The sequence below is a fragment of the Mixophyes fleayi genome, chromosome 1, assembly GCF_038048845.1.
Source record: "Mixophyes fleayi isolate aMixFle1 chromosome 1, aMixFle1.hap1, whole genome shotgun sequence".
Taxonomy (NCBI): domain Eukaryota; kingdom Metazoa; phylum Chordata; class Amphibia; order Anura; family Limnodynastidae; genus Mixophyes; species Mixophyes fleayi.
The window spans coordinates 46,277,411-46,294,496 of NC_134402.1; the positions used below are offsets into that span (position 1 = coordinate 46,277,411).

General features: G+C 38.6%; 1 protein-coding gene across 5 annotated transcripts in view; it reads right to left on the reverse strand.

Moving 5' to 3' along the window:
• The window catches only part of LCORL (ligand dependent nuclear receptor corepressor like), a 108,324-nt gene extending 92,645 nt beyond the window's left edge, over positions 1 to 15,679 (reverse strand). For 2 of the 5 annotated variants that reach the window (XM_075194714.1, XM_075194715.1), the window contains exon 1: positions 15,503 to 15,656. In XM_075194714.1, coding sequence (XP_075050815.1) covers positions 15,503 to 15,599 — 97 coding nt within the window. In that variant the 5' untranslated portion in view covers positions 15,600 to 15,656. Of the gene's footprint in view, positions 1 to 15,502 lie in introns of all 5 variants that reach the window. The other 3 variants (XM_075194711.1, XM_075194712.1, XM_075194713.1) reach the window with 3 other exon arrangements.
• Between the last annotated feature and the right edge of the window lie 1,407 nt (positions 15,680 to 17,086).

Below are 17,086 nucleotides of genomic sequence, written 5' to 3' on the forward strand. Positions count from 1 at the left end.
GGTTCATTTATCATTCTAGTCCTGGTCAAACTTCCTGGCCAGTGATCTATTGATGTTATGTGCCAAGTCTTGGGAAACTAAAGTTTTCAGTCCCAAGATGCACAGCAGTATCTTCCCCAGGAAATACTGATGCAACAAAGGAGAGGCTTTTCAACAAAGGACCAGTGTGTTGGATTTGATTTAAAGTATATAAAATGTTGAATGGAATCTGTAGGCTCATGACACAGTGTGGTTAATCAATTGTTTTAAGACATTTAGGGGTATATTCAATTAGAAGCAAAGTTCCTTTGAACATTTTCAGGTACTATGGTACCTCAACATCACAGATTTCTCCTCGCACCTCTATGGGGGGCAAAGAGAAACCCACAATGTTACATGGCAGTGGAGTGCCTTCACACCCATTCTGGAGGCACACCGCGGCTATTTGAATATGCCCCTAGTGCTTATAACTACAACTGGTTATAACACACTCTATGGGGGGAAAAAAAAAAAAAAAAACAAAGCACTGGTAAATTTACTTTTGTTTTGCTACAAAGCACTATTAGCAAAGTAATGAGGAGCACGCAGGGAGGGCAGGAGTTAAGCACATTTAGTCAACAGATAAGCCCTGCTTATCTGTTCAGAGGAGAACAAAAAAACACAGATCATTCTTGTGGCTCTGTTGATGTTGCAAAATAAAATATATTATTGGGTAACAACCATTGTACTGCAACAGCATTTCCATTTGCCATGTTTATTACATAGCTGTAACAGGCAAATGCTGTGGAGCCATTTTGCCAATTATTTAATTGCATACTATGTTCAAATTGTGCATGTAAAGTCTTTTTATTCTCAGTCAATACAGACCAATTTCACTGTGAAGGCGTTTCTTAATTACAAGACTTTTACTAGGCTGCAGATCACATATGGAACAAACTACCTTAAATGTAGTCTCAAAACTCACCTCTATGAATGTATATACAATACTCTCATACAACAAAGGTTTCATCATGTTTCCAGGCAACATGTTATCAGTCTGAATAATCACCACATTAAATCCAAAACTCAAATCCTACACAAACGGATTTTTCATGGAGACCAACCTTGTTGTGGTAATAGTAATCTTCCTTTTTGTGTCTCACTGCCCATATACTACTTATATTGTAAACTTTTCAAGGCAGATCCCTACCCACTCGCTATGCAATTATACAAGTTCCTAACATAGTAATCGTCGTATTTTATGCAGCAGTAGAGGAAGAACTTGAAGCTCCAGAAATTAAATATGAAAAATTGAATATGAATATAAATTATATATATATATATATATATGTGTGCATATATACACATATATACAGTAGAAAATAAAACACATATTTTTCCTATAAAAACTGAATTTAAGAGTGTAAGTCCGAGTATAGTTATCAGACCAAATGCTTTATTCAAAGACACAGAAGCAATCGTATGATTTTCAGTTTAAATACCCCTCCCCCTAATGGCATGCTGATGGATGCATAGTTTTTAGTGTGGGCTTTCCCTGTTCTAATACAGCCTATTCTAACTGGAAGCATACCCCCTGGCATTATCAAACCAACACTACCAAGCTTTCCTAGAACTCCCTCCAGACGCTGTGCTTATGCTTTAGAAAACACTGCATTCATATTGGAGCACATTTATAAAGCCAGGGCTGGGCAGAAAGTCTATCTTTAGAAGACCATCTTTAGAAGACATTCTTTCTGCACAATAAGTATAAAGATGTTGCTCAACTTTTATAAAACGTTTACATTAAGGACGTTTCTTTATATCCTGTCAGGCTATAGTATAATTTAACTGGACGACAATAGAGTTTGCTAGATAGCAAACAGCTAAAATACCGTCACAGTGAAATCAAAATATAACTTAATGAAAAATATTCTAAACATTAAAGATTTGCTTTACTGTTTCATAGGCAGGAATTGACAAATACTAAATAACCATTAAGATGTGTTATCCACTTTTAGACAAAGATGATTGCCCTTTACCTGCAGCTGAATGACACCATTGGTCAAGCAAAGTATTACAATCCATCCAGCCCCTTAATAGAGACCTGCTGAAGATACTGGATGGATTGAAGCCTCCAGTATTGTAAGCTGGTAGAATTTTTTTTTAAAAAAACACAGAAGTACGTAATGCAACATCCTCTCCCTTGCAAAACCACAGGGATCCTGGAGTCCGGTCACCCTCCCCCAGTGCAGAAACTCACTCTGCTGCTGCTTACATGCCAGCGATTATTGAAGAGTCACAGCCTAGTATTTCAACGTAAACCCCGTCATGAAACCTCCACAGTTGTGCTACCTAAGGATATGTTTACTGCATATACGCAATTCTTGCATGTGGTTCCTTTTTAATTCTGAGCACTGGGCAGCACAGTTTAGAAAGATCTGTTAGGTGAAGCAATTTTGTTTTACAACTTAGAAAGAAAATGAACCTAACTTACACACAGGGTGAAGCAAAATAAAGTTTGCCACTTATCGGCCAGACAGGTTGAATCTTTCCATAGATCTTTTTTAAAGAAAAAAAGACAAAGATCTCTTATGAACAGATTTGTAGCTAGTAAAATAGGCCTATCAAGAGAGCATAATAGGAAAGGACACTAGAACACAGCACCATCTGCTGGTTTGGATTAACCAGGAGCAACATCTTCATCTGTCCTCGTTTCCATACAATTATCTTCTTCCTCCCCCCCCATCTCTCGGCCACTCACCTCCTTTGAAATCCTAATGTAACCATGTGGTGATAGTGCTGTACTAAATGCAGAGAACACACTGTAATACCCTATGCTTTTAGCACAGTGCAATACTCCTTTCTGTGTATAGATGAGATGGATATTATACAGCCATATATCTGTACACACATCTCTATCGTATGTTATATGCACAGGATTTGCTTTGAAGAAAATCATTTATTTAAATCATACACCCCCATCCCTCACATACAGAAAATCATCAACATAATAAATTAACAATATTTTAATAGGTCAGGATTGAAAATGCCGATAACCCTTGGTGTTCAAGGACACAGATCAGATATATAAATAACCACACATTGTCTCCTTTCCAGGAACTTTATTTTTCATGCGCAGATCTCCAGCTTTCACTCTGTAGTAAAGGGAGATTTTAGTGGCATGCTCTATACATTCTAGTGAAGCACCATTAAAGCTCAGTGTTCAATCTTCCAAGATATTCAGAGGGTGTCAGATTCTCATTTTGTAAATAATATAGCCAAACACGGTAAAACAAATTGGGAGAAATAGGGAAACAAAGAAATAAGCTATCAAGATGGTAGCCTCTTTTAAACAATACAGAAGCACAAACAAAAGGAAAAAAAAAAAAAAAAGATAGAGATCTCTCTCTCTCATATACACACATACATATATATACACATATATATATATATATATATATATATATATATATATATATATATATATATATATATATATATACACACACATACATATATATACACACACACACACACACACGTTAACCTGTGCATGATACTCATGCATTCTAGTCAAATCAGGCTACTTAAGGTGTTAAAAAGGTTCTTGTCATGCATTTGGGCCATAGCCCAGGCCTCCTCAGGGGAAGAGCGTTACTTCCCGACGTAAGCGCCCTTTTTTAACGTAGTTTTGTCCACATGTCACCACCTCATCATTCATTTTCATCGCCACATCTATCCAGATGTCTATCCAGACACAGGAATCTCTCTCAGCGGTCCTGAGTATCACACTCCTCTCACTCTGTCACCCCTGGCAACCACCAACCACTCCCCACTGTCACCCCCGGCAACCACCAATCACTCCCAACTGTCACTTCTCCATCAAGAAATATATCTATATTTTTTTAAAATTTTTATAAACACTTTTAACAATTAACAAATTAAATTAACAAATTAAAAACATCTTAGTATACCAAATTTCAGCCCTTTCTGAATTTTTTTTTCCACACACTAAGAATTTAGTAGGTCAGTGTATAACTCCGCCCAGCAGGTGGCGCTGCAGCTTGGTTTTATTTTTTCCACACACACACACACACACACAGACTAACACACGCCACTAAGCATTTATATATATATATATATATATATATATATATATATATATATATATATATATATATATATATATATATATATATATATATACACATATATATACATATACATATACATATACACACACACACATATATATACATATATATATATATATACACACACACACAATTTCTACTAATTATGTACTTCTGATGGCAAACCTTCATGGACCTCATCTGACGCATACCAAATTGTGGAAGCAAGACTCAATCAGATCCAATTCTGACGAGATTTGGCCTAAGATCTTCCCGTACTCCTAGGTACGCTCTTCTAGCATTTCAGTCCTGGAGACCCAGTTGAAAGTACTCTAGGTGGTACAGCTGCCTCTCTAAAATTCATCCAAGGATGCATTTATCTAAAATGCATCCTGGGGTCTCAGTTAAGTGCTGGAGGTGTGGAACAAAGTTTGGGTGAATTTTACATATTTGGTGGAACTGTCCTAGACTTTCCCCTTTTTGGCTTAAGGTTAAAGAAGCTTCTGAAAAAGCCCAGAGACCTCAGGCTCACGATTCTAGTTGCTTAACCTTACGAGTATTCCAATATCCCAATACAAGAAATCATTTCTCAGACATCTTAATAATGCAGCCAAATCTGTGATACCTGTTCACTAGAGATCCCCTGCCCTGTCCTCCCTTAATGAGTGGGTAGAATTAATTTCTACATGGAGGCACATGATCTCTCCTTATCCAGTACTGACAGCTATACAGATTATATGTCTCCACCTGGGCTAGCTCGTTGGAATTCAAAGACTCCTACCAGTTCTGTACCGTTTGAGACAGGAGTCCAAAATAGAAAAAGAATCTTATCTGGCCTCTGTGACAAGTCTGGGCTAGGCTGCTGGTTTGAGCTCTGAACCCACTCTGGTGGCTCTTCGCTACTACATTTTATGTCATATCCTACATCATTTATGTCGACTTGTTGCTGTAGTAATCGGACTTTATTAGTGGTATTTGTGCTGTTCCTCAAATCTGTATTATTTTTTTTTTTTCAATAAAAACAGATTATATATACACACTATATGGACCAAAGTATTCAAACACTTGACCATTACACATGGAGATGGACCCCCTTTTGCAGTGGTAACAGCTTCCACTCTTCTTTGAAGGCTTTCCACAAGAGCTTACAATGTTTTTGTGGGAACTTGTGCCCATTAAGTCTGTAGAACATTTATGAGGGCAGGCACTGATGTTGGACGAGAAGGCCTGGCTTGAAATCTCCGTTCCAGTTCACCCAAAAGGTGTTCAATGTGGTTGAGGTCAGGGCTCTGTACGGGCCAGTCAAGTTCTTCCACGCCCAACTCAAACCATGTCTTTGTAGTCCTTGCTTTGTGCTCTGGGGCACAGTCATGTTGGACTAGAAAAGGGTCTTCACCAAACTGTTGCCACAAAGTTGGAAGCATAGCATTGTTCAAAATTACTTGGTATGCTGAAGCATTAATATTGCCTTTCACTGGTATTATCCCTCCTCCAACAAACTTCACAGTTAGCATAGTGCAGTTAGGCAGGTAACGTTCTGCCGGCATCCGCCAAACAGAGAAGCGCTATTAGTCATTCCACAAAACATGGTTCCATTGCTCCACAGTCCAGTGTCTGTGTGCTTTACACCACTCCAACCCACGCTTGGCATTGGTCTTGGGGACGCGAGGCTTGCATGCAGTTGCTCGACCATGGAAACCCATTCCATTAAGCTCCAGCCGCACATTTTTTGTGCTTACATTATTGTCAGTAGAAGTTTGGAACTCTTCAGCTATGGAATCAGCAGTACGTTGGTGACTTTTACGCACCATGTGCCTTAGCGTTCGTTGACCTCGCTCTGTGATTTTACGTGGTTTTCCGCTTCATGGCTGAGTCACTGTTGTTCCTACTTTCTAATATCACTTACAGTTGACTGTGAAATATCCAGCAGGAATGAAATTTCAAACCATCTCATTGCACATGTGGCATCCTATCACAGTACCACGCTTGAAGTCACTGAGCTCTTCAGAACGACCCATTTATTATCACAAATGTTTGCAAATGGTGACTGCATGGCTAGGTGCTTATTTTATACACCTCTGGCAATGGGTCTGATTGAAACACCTCAATTCAATAATTAACAGGTGTGGCCAAATACTTTTGCCCATATAGTGTAAAAAAATAAATATATATATATATATATATATATATCTCAGATCCAGACGTCATGGGAATGAAACTTTCAACTTGTAGCTTCAAGTCATCAGAGTAATGATATCAATGGTATATGAGTGTCTGGTTGTGTGGGACAACCAGTTACAAATCTTAAAATAGGTTAAGTAGTTTAGGGCAGGCCTGGCCAACCTGTGGCTCATCAGGTGTTGTGAAACTACAAGTTTCAGCATGCCCTGCCATCTTTCAGATGGCCATCTACTGGCAAAGCCTGCTGGGACTTGCAATTTCACAATACCTGGAGAACCACAGGTTGGCCAGTCCTGGATTAGGGGGTATATTACAATAATGTTTTAAAAAAAAAAAACACCATCGAGTCAGCCTAGAACTTACTTTTCTCCCAATTGCGGGAATCACACAATTACACAATTCGTATTTAATTGCAAAATTAAATACAAGCCAGTCATCATTAACTCTTTCAATCATCATTAATTAATTTTTCCTGAATCATAATAAACCCCTGCATTTTGCACAATATTAACTATTCGAGTAACCCGCCATCCTATCCTTCACTCCGCCGGATTGCTCATCAGTCCTCCTCAGAGTACTTTCGTGCAACCACAGAGCCTAAACCCACTTGATCAGAGAGGAACTGATTTGTGATCCGCTCTCCTTTGAGCACATTTAAACTTGGCACTTCACATGCAAGGCACTCTGGTATGTAAGATTCTAGCAGTCAGGGCAGAGAGCTTATTACATAGGCCTTTTCAGCTACATATCCCAAAACGTTCTCCTGGAACACAACGTCACAGAGCTGAGCTCATAGGAGAAGAAAAACATAATGTGCCGATTCACGCAGGGCATGGAGTGTAAATGCAGGTGCCTACAGGCTTTCTGAATGCATTTAACAGAGTAAATGCACTGAATGAAACAAGATGCTTTTACGCACATGCTAGCAGGAGTCTTCAGCTCCATTTCACACCCCCCATCTCACATGACAAGGAAATGGTTAGGTCAATGGTAGGTGCTTTGATCAGACTGTGAGGGTTCCAACCAAATTAAACATTGATGGATCGACCACTATTTCCTGCACAAGGGCTGCAAGAAAATTACAAGAGATTGATGACCATTTCCTGCACAGGACTCCTCCCACAGACACAGCCAAGCAAGCCTCACTTTTCTCCCCCTCCCTTCTTCCCCACAGAGAATATTATATACAGTACACTATATAGCTAATGCTGGAGACTATAGGATTCATATGTCTTTTACTTGTAAAGGAGGTTTATATGGAGTTTGACTGATGCATTTGTACTTGGAGCACTTTTAGTGGTACTCTGCATTTATACTTTGAGTTTACAGTGTTGTGATGCAAATGGAGCACATATGTCTGTCTATGAAAGCATATGGGACACCTACCAGGAACAGTGGAGCAGAATGAGAGTTGTAATACATACTGTGTGTTAAGAATGGGAGTTGTATTGGAATCTGCGATACAGATATACAAGAGGAATTTACTCACGCTTCTTTTTAAAACAAAACTTGATAATGTATATTACCATCTATGCTAAACTGTTTTATGTGGAAGATTGTTATTGAAGATTATGTTAATGAGAATTTAGAATATGATAAATAATAATAGAATAATCATAATGAAGTTCTGCACCTGCATACAATCTTTCCTGACATAAGTATCATTGTTCCTGTATCTAAACATATTTGCTTATCTCTTCGTACTGTATAAATGTATAGCAGAATCTGTGTTTAAGTGGCTGGAAGGAATTTATATGAACCATGTATATGATTTTAAGTTCCACATCTAGGATGTCTGCTAAAAGGTGTGCATGGAAATGATATATTCGTCCAATGCAAAGGGGAGAATTCAAACCCTGCGATGTCCAGCTGTGCTAATTTCTGGGTACAACACTGCCCAAACATTGCTCCTTTTCCTGCGCACCTTTATGGGGTGCGAAAAACAAATTGTGAATATACATTGCCACGGAATGCCTTAAGAATCATTCTTGCGGCACAACGCAGAGAATTTAATTCCCCAAGGAGATGAGCCAGAGCATTAAAGGCATAGTATTGCTTGGGTAAACTGGAAACTGCCCTTATGTGTGGTTAATTAATGAGATTAGTTATTAAATGGTCATAATGCCTTGCTATAAGCCCTTTTTTTTCAGGTGTCATTGGAAAAAAGGTGTTCTTAAATGGATTGTACTAGCAATAAAAACGCTGGTAAATGCTGGTTAAAAACATGAAATTAACACCAGTGGGTAAGAGCTAAGAAGCCTTAAAGCTATTTATGACGTTATGGGAGTTAAAAAGAAACACTCCAAACACATTTAACAAACAAAAAAGCAGCTGTGAAAATGGGGGGAAAGCTTAGCAGCACATTTTGTCTTCAGGCTACATAAAGCGTTAAATGTTTCAGTTCCACAATCATTTAAGTAAATGTTTAGGAAAACATAACGGTAATGCAACTATGTAGTTAAAGAATACTTCTTTAGCAAAAACATGCTGGAGAGCACTCTGGCCTTAACGAGCCTCAGCAAAGTCTAATAAATACTCTCCTACATCGGAGCACACTTAATAGCTAGGACAAAGTACAAGATTTTGTCCACGCTTTTAATAGGCATTTTTCAATATCAGTGCTTTCGAGCCCAAACTCTGCTGGGACACAGCCAGCAGGTTCAGAGAGGATGCCAGAAGCCATGGCATTCAGCTCATAGGATCCACAATGCAGCGCACACAGCACTCAAAGGCAGAATGACAAAGCACTTAGAGCTTCTTCAATTGGAGGGTAATCATGTGATGTCACTGCAGTGACAACATTGGGCATTGTCTGAGCACAGTCCAAAGGCAGAGCAGGAGAAAACAGGCAGTGACGACCTGATAGAGTTATCACCACTAAATCTATGAAAACATCCATATAATGCTGGCCACTCAAGCATATATTAATCAAGCAAACTATTGCGCTTCTGTGCAATTACATAATACACAAATGGGGCACAAAATGATTCAATCAGATCACAAGTCAAAAAATGAGTAATTGCTTCACATAGATTAGAACTTAGGTCAGAAAGTCACTGTAGGGTAGGATTGGTAAACTTACAATTACAATCAATATAGGGAGGAGATCCACCATCTGGAAACCTGTTATTCAGCAGATACAAAAATGATATCACACGCACAGACATGGTCCACTAGGACCTCTCTGTCCTACAGCTGAGAAGAGCATCGCAAATAAAAAAATGTAAGGTGGGGGTAGAGGATGATCTCAGAAACTGTTTGAGGAAAAATAAATGTGACATTTAAATGTAATTTAGTATATTTTATGCATGGTGCTCTAATTTACAGAAAAATCCCTTACCTGGAAGTAGCCAAGAACGAGGAATCCTAAATAATATCACAAACCTGTACATAATATGCAATCCATTAATATGCAATCCATTAATTTTAGATGTACATTTGGTTGTACTGGAAATATTGACGCCACAAATATGTGACCAGGTTTAGACCCAGTTTTTAAAAAATTATTTGAATTAGCTAAAGGGGAGACACTTGAAACTATTTAGGATCTTCCTTTGTAAAAATAATTAAGGGAAAAAAATAAATAAAAACCAGAAGTAAAATATATATCTTGGTTGCAGCACAGTCAGTAATTGAGACTTATCATACACCTATATACTCAGGAGAGAATGCAAATTGCAATCTTTTGGTAAATTATTAAGAAAAGTGTCTAACTGTGTATAATTTACAAAAGCAAAATTTTGCAGAAAAATCTTTCTATTACATTTGACTATTTGTCCCTTGTACGGGTGAGAAAAAAATAAAAAGGATTCCAATATTTTACAATAAGAAAATCCTACTCTATTCCTTACGGAGTTACTGTATTGTTTTATGATCATGCTCCTCTGCTTTAGATTTTTGGTTGTGAAGGTGTCAGGTGTTTGTTACACTTCTGAGACTGGATTCTCTCCACATATAGCAACATATTAAAGGGGAGGAGCAATACAATGCAACGCTAAACAGTATAATTCAACTAAGCGAGTTCTTTCCCTTAATGAAATACAATGCAGTGTTAAATTACAGGGCTTCCTTTTGCTTTGCCTGTGATGAAACATTTGGCGTTTGTATGCTCTCTCCATGTTTGAGTGGGTTCCCTATAGGTCCTCTAATTTTCTCCCGCAACCCAAAAATATAATGGCCGGCTAATATGCTGCTGACTAAACTGGACTTGTGCGTGTATATGTGTGGTAGAGAATGTAGACTGTAAGCTCGAATGGATCAGGGACTGATGTAAATAATTAAATATTCTCTGTACAGTGTTCCGTAATATGCTGGCGCTATGTAAACAATGAGAAAATAATGGAATACATTTTGTAAAGAGAATACACCTAGTGGTATGTGAGGCAGAGTTATAAAGAGGGATCACTGAAAATTTAATTTTACACTATATTAAAGAAACACTGCTCTCAAGACACAGGCACAAGCTTGTTTTACGTAATCAAAGATCTACAAAGACACGTTCAAGTTCCTTTCTTGCACGCAAAGGCAGAAATTGAAATTTGTTATAAAGGTTTTCTGGGAGAATAGAGGCGAACGTGGTATATACAGTATGCTGATCACTGCCATGTTCTCACAAAGGTGTAGAAAAAAAACACAGATCTTCAGGTCTTGTTCCCATCTAGCCAGTGTGCTTTTCATTTACTAATATCGGAAAAATACATTAGAAATAGGATGGATGGTTTCTTACAGGCTCATTTCCACCAATGTGTTCTAAAACGTCACATTAACATTATACGTGGTGCAAACTATTTCTCATGTTAATGCATGCTGCCAATACAATCTACAGTACTGGTAGCACGTGTTAAGTAACGGCATGAAAAGCGCGTGAGAAACACTAGCAATGAATAACAAAAAAGTGTCTAAAGTGGGCATTAATTTTAATGCATTTTTACCCATTTTCCAGTGCATATGTCTGAATGAGCTTAAATTGAAACTGGACAATAGACAATATTGTACTATTATATGTAATGTACTATACACTATTTACTTAAAGACAGACTAGGCTGTAGGAAAACTATTTTAGTCCTCTAAAAGATGATTAGTGTCCTTAGAAGGTGAATTGAGGACTTTGTATTATCCTTGAACGATTAACACTTTGAAATTCTTTAAAGCAATTTCTTTATTCTTATTTCATTTACTGTTAAATGTGTATATTAGGGATAAAATGACATGCACTTTTAGCATATATTGCCACATTCATATTTTGGTGTGTTGTAGTGAACACACGAAAAAAATGTCTAGTCCCTTGCGGTTTGTGGATTCCATTAAAAAATAGAATAGACTTCATTCAGAAAAATGCATCACAGAACATGAATTGGATAGTGGACTCGGCAAGCATCTTATTTTTTTTATTCAAAACGCATGTTTTCAATCAAAACGCATATACACATATATTTCTGTTTTTATTTATTTTTTAAATAAAACCCATAGTGGTGAAAGGAGGATGGTTTTATGTGAAACACAAAACAAACACTATGGCTTTAAATGATTCCTTAACAGCAACAAATTAAAAATATTAAAAAAAAAAAAAATCAACCATGCAGCTTTCATCCTCATGCATTAACCTTTTGTCCACCACATTATCTGTGTTAGCGTTGGTATAAAGGAAATTAAACAATGGGACTCCCTCCCCCCATCCAAAAAAAGAAAGAAAGAAATGGATTCTCCAATGTTTAATTATAATTAAGTCATCCTGCTGACAAGGGATTTCTTCAGCAGCCCCAAGGTACGCAAATTTAGAAAAATACACACTATAGATTGTGTCCTGTAACCATGAAATTTCCTTTTATACCACAAACAGAAAACTAAGCTAAGGAGGGTGGCAGTATACTGCTCCTTACACACATGTTGGACATGCTAGATTATTCCTTTTCCTCTAACAGTATGTAATAGATACCTACCTTTATGGACTATTAAAGCAGGATTCTAGCCTAAAACCAAAGCTTTACTTTAGGTGACGCTTCTGAAGCAGCAATCAAGGAGTTAAGTACAGTTCAGTTGCCAGAGGGGGTCCCTGACCTATACCCCCTCCTACTGCAGATGCAATAGAGAGCATTTGCTAGTAGCTGTAGCTGCAGTATATGCAGTCTTAAAAAGGAGGTGTGTCTTCTGTATACTTAAAGTGCATCTCTATTTAAGCTAGGATAAGAGAATGAGGAGACAAATCCAGATGATGCAATTCTTCAGAGCCGATCCATACCACTTATGAAATCCCCATAACAACTCCTGCTCCCCCAGTAAATAAGTAAAACTACTTCTAATAATAAGTTAATGTGTTCAGAAACAAATGAGAAAAAAAAAACAAACAAAATAAAAACACTATTACACAAAATAAGCAGCCCAGCAGCTATTTACAAAATCTACATGTTCTATTCAGAGCATAACGAAACATCTCACTGCTATTATATGGGGTGGGGTTTGAATATTTGAAGATCCGGGGCACAGGTCACATCTGACAGGCTTGGATAAGACAAAAAAAAAAAATCACAAGTCAAGGGAGTGAGGTTACAAGGGCGTGTGTTTAAGATTCTCTTATGTACATATAAATGTGCTCTACCCAAATGAATAGAATCTACGTGGCTGGGATTGTTCTCAGTAGATGTACACAAATGTATCCAAGTACAGCCTATAATGCTCACATTCAACAAAACATGTACCATACATAACTGCAAATAAGTACAGGTCTGTAATATGCACACCATCATATACACAGCAAAATGGGTAGTCAAAAAAGCCTATTTAACTATATAAAAAGAGCTCTTTTATGAGACAAAATATTTCTATACGCATAGTTGCGGAGTTCTAATGTCACATGGACAGTAAAATCACTGGACTCTGACGTCACATACAATAAGCCTTATATGGAATAATATAATCCCACTGTAGATTATAAGAATATTAGATGTGAGTGAGGACATCCATTACTATTTTTTATAGGTCATGGAGTTCAAAAGTGACTACCAATATTTATAATAACTTACTGGAGAGGGTATATCATTTTTAGAATACACATTTTAATAAATTATATTATATAGGTACATATAAACATGCATATTTCTTATTTCCTGTTGTGCACTAATCCCAAACCTAGCAACCAGTCTTACTTTTAAAATATTTAACTCCCAAATGCACTTACCATAGACCGTTAGTTGGTGCCATCCTATGATCTCCACTACTACCCAACACGCCGGCATGCCACCATTTCTACTGCACACTTTACACTGACTGCGAGACAATCACACACTCCCCATTCCCTTAGAGTGTGCAGGAGAAATGGCAGCTGACAGCGGAGGTCAATGGTCTGTCAGAACACCTGTGTGAAATAAATTATATATATATATATATATATATACACACACACATATATATATATACACACACATATATATACACATACACACATATATATATTATACACACACAAAAGTGGACCTGTGCACCTAAAGCTCACGCTTATCAAGTATATTAATCCTATATAAAAGATCCTTATGCCCATGCATCAGGTATAGGATAAGCCTATTTATACAGAGGGTAACTACTATGATCAGATAGCATAATTAAATATACTGTATACAAATAAAGAGATGGGGATTCCATTTATATATCATCGCTGCCAACATTTTAAAATGATTTCCAGGTACATTTAATTGCTGAGCCTGTATATCAGAGCAGATCACATGGAATACTGTCTAAGCAGACCTTGGAGTACTACAACTCCCATGATGTCATGTTTAGAGAATTTGATTGTAATATACATTCTTTGTTTCTTCTATACCTCTTACTCAATAGATGTTAAAATATGAAACCCAGTGAATATGAATAGATAGCAAGAATTCCACAAAAATTGAGGAAAAATAAGTGCTATACTGATCAGTCCTGAAAAACAGGGTAGCTTGCAGGCACAAGTCTTGAAAACCTGGAGCCATCCCTGGAAATTGTCATAAACAGATAATCAATAGACACCTTATGAGGGTTGTGATCAGGTATACAATAAATGACAGTCTACACACAGTACACAGGGTACTATAATCGCTCTGATATATAACAATGGCACACTGTATATACAGTACAAAGTGTACAGTGATCAGGTGTACAACAGTACACACTTTATAGTACAGCGGGTACAGTGATCAGGTATATAGTGATAGGCTCTATCAGTAGTACAGAGGATACTGTGACCAGATATATGATGACACATATATGAGGTCACAGTACCCTCTGTCATTATTATATAAATGGCCACAGTACACCTCAAATAATGACACCAAGGTTACAGTTACCAGGTAAAAAATAATGACAATCTTTATATCTAGTACAGAGGATACTGTGATCAGAAATTTATTAATGCAGTCTATATACAGCACATATGGTACACAAGGCTGTGCCCGGGTACATACTAATAATGACACAGATGTACACAAGGCTGTGATCAGGTACATACTAATGACACAGATGTACACAAGGCTGTGCCCAGGTACATACTAAAGACACAGATGTACACAAGGCTGTGCCCAGGTACATACTAATAATGTCACAGAAGTACACAAGGCTGTGATCAGGTACATACTAGTGACACAGATGTACACAAGGCTGTGGCCAGGTACATAACAATGACAGATGTACACAAGGCTGTGATCAGGTACATACTAAAGACACAGATGTACACAAGGCTGTGCCCAGGTACATACTAATAATGTCAGATGTACACAAGGCTGTGATCAGGTACATACTAATGACACAGATGTACACAAGGCTGTGGCCAGGTACATAACAATGACAGATGTACACAATACTAGGTAGGACCTCGTGTTACACAACTTGCAGAGACAGAGAAGTTACAGAGCAGGAAGCAGCGCGAGCTGAGGAAGTTTGAACCTCAGTCCGGTAACGGTCCGCCAGGTCCGGGCTCCCCGGTGGCAGAGCCGCCGCACTCCTCACCCCACACCCGGATACCGGACAGGAGATTATCTCCCCATCATAGCGGCGCTCTCCTGACCGGACAGCCACATCCCTGTCACACAGCAATGGCCGCTCTCCGGCGGTGTCCCCGGCACACAGGGAGCCCGGCCACAATACAGGACATTGTTGTGTTTGTTTTGCTCCCCTGGTGTCAGCTCCTCTCTCCCTAATGAGCACCCACTCCTCCCCCTCTCCTGTCACCGCTGCCCTGACAGCCAGCACGTATCCCTCACCTACACAGTGGATGAGCCGGTGCCGCCAGGAGTCGAGTTCCCGCCGGAATCCCTTCCTCTCCGCCGTGCACCGAGGGCTCCGGCACTGGGCAGCCATTCTCTCGGTTCCCTTTTTCCATCTGCGTCTGACGTCACTGCTCGTCACTTACAACTCACTCACTCAGGCTCACGGAGGGGGCGGGGCCTCCGCGATGATTGACAGGCGCTCTGAGGGACGCATCGCTGAGTGGGCGGGGACAGGCCAGATTGGCAGCTCGAGCTGTCAGTGACCACCAGGTAGTCCCCGCCTGAAACTCTGTTGTTAGTCGTAGTATTGTCATTATTATAGTTATTTTTTATTTAAGTGTTGCTTATGATAGCTGTTTTACAGTTAGAATACTGCCCACGTTCAAGTGTGCAGATGCAGGAAAATATGTGGCAGCAAATTACTTAATGTTAAGATATACATACAGCTGTTAAAATATTTATTATACACAGTCTATAATTTTAAACATTTTAAAGAGGTTTCTAGGGAGACCCTGCTGCTTACTATGCATGTATGAAGGTTACACGCAGAGCCATAACTTAGAATTCTAGCGCCTGGGGCGAGAAGGACAAATGCCGCCCCCCTAGCCCTCAATTTTAACCAAATTAACCTAAAATATTCCTAAATTGCGCCCCCCCTTCAGCATTGCGCAATGGGCGGTCGCCCCTGTCGCACAGCCCTAGTTATGGCCCTGGTTACACGATTTGTAGCTCTACAATAACCATTATATCTGTTTATTGAATGTCATTTTTGGTGCATGTTAAATACTCTTTCAATAAATGTTAACTTCTAAAGCCCAGAGAATAGGAATAGATTGTATGAAGGGTTTCAAATGTGGCGAAAATGTAGGGGCTCATTTAGAGGTGGATACCTTTGCACACGGAATGTACGTAGGGAAAGAGACGCGCGTAAACAAACGCGTATTTATGTGCATAGGTTTAGGTGGATGATGTAACCTGCTTAAACCCAGTAGCAGTTGCACCAGGCGTACAATCATATGTGCACACTTACGTCCCACGATAGTGTAGAGATGGTATAGAGAGAGAATAAACATAGCGTAGTAACGTGGCTTGACAGAGTAATAACATAAAGTCACATTACCCTATGTGTACACAATATAATAATTTAGTGTCACATACACAAGAGAGAATTTTGTCTTGACATGTTATTAGTAAATGCAAACGTTGCATGTTTTGATAGTGAGATGTGATTAAGTATAAACACCAAACAGGATATACCAATCAATATATATATATATATATATATATATATATATATATATATATATTGTTTTCCCCTTTCAAAAACATTTTTTAAATGTAAATGTTAATAAGTATTGCAAATAGACACCCACAACTTCATATAGTATGAATCAGAAGCAGAAATAATGCATATGAATGACCAGCCCTTAAGCACCTGCAAGACATACGCCTCCCCAAGTTTTCTCCCCAAATTTTTAAGTTGGTGAATTGGAAGGGTGCTTGGCCACATATAAAAGGGCGTGGTAACATCCCCCTGCTGGCATGCTCTGTGCTTCTCAGGTTTACAGAGGGCTATGT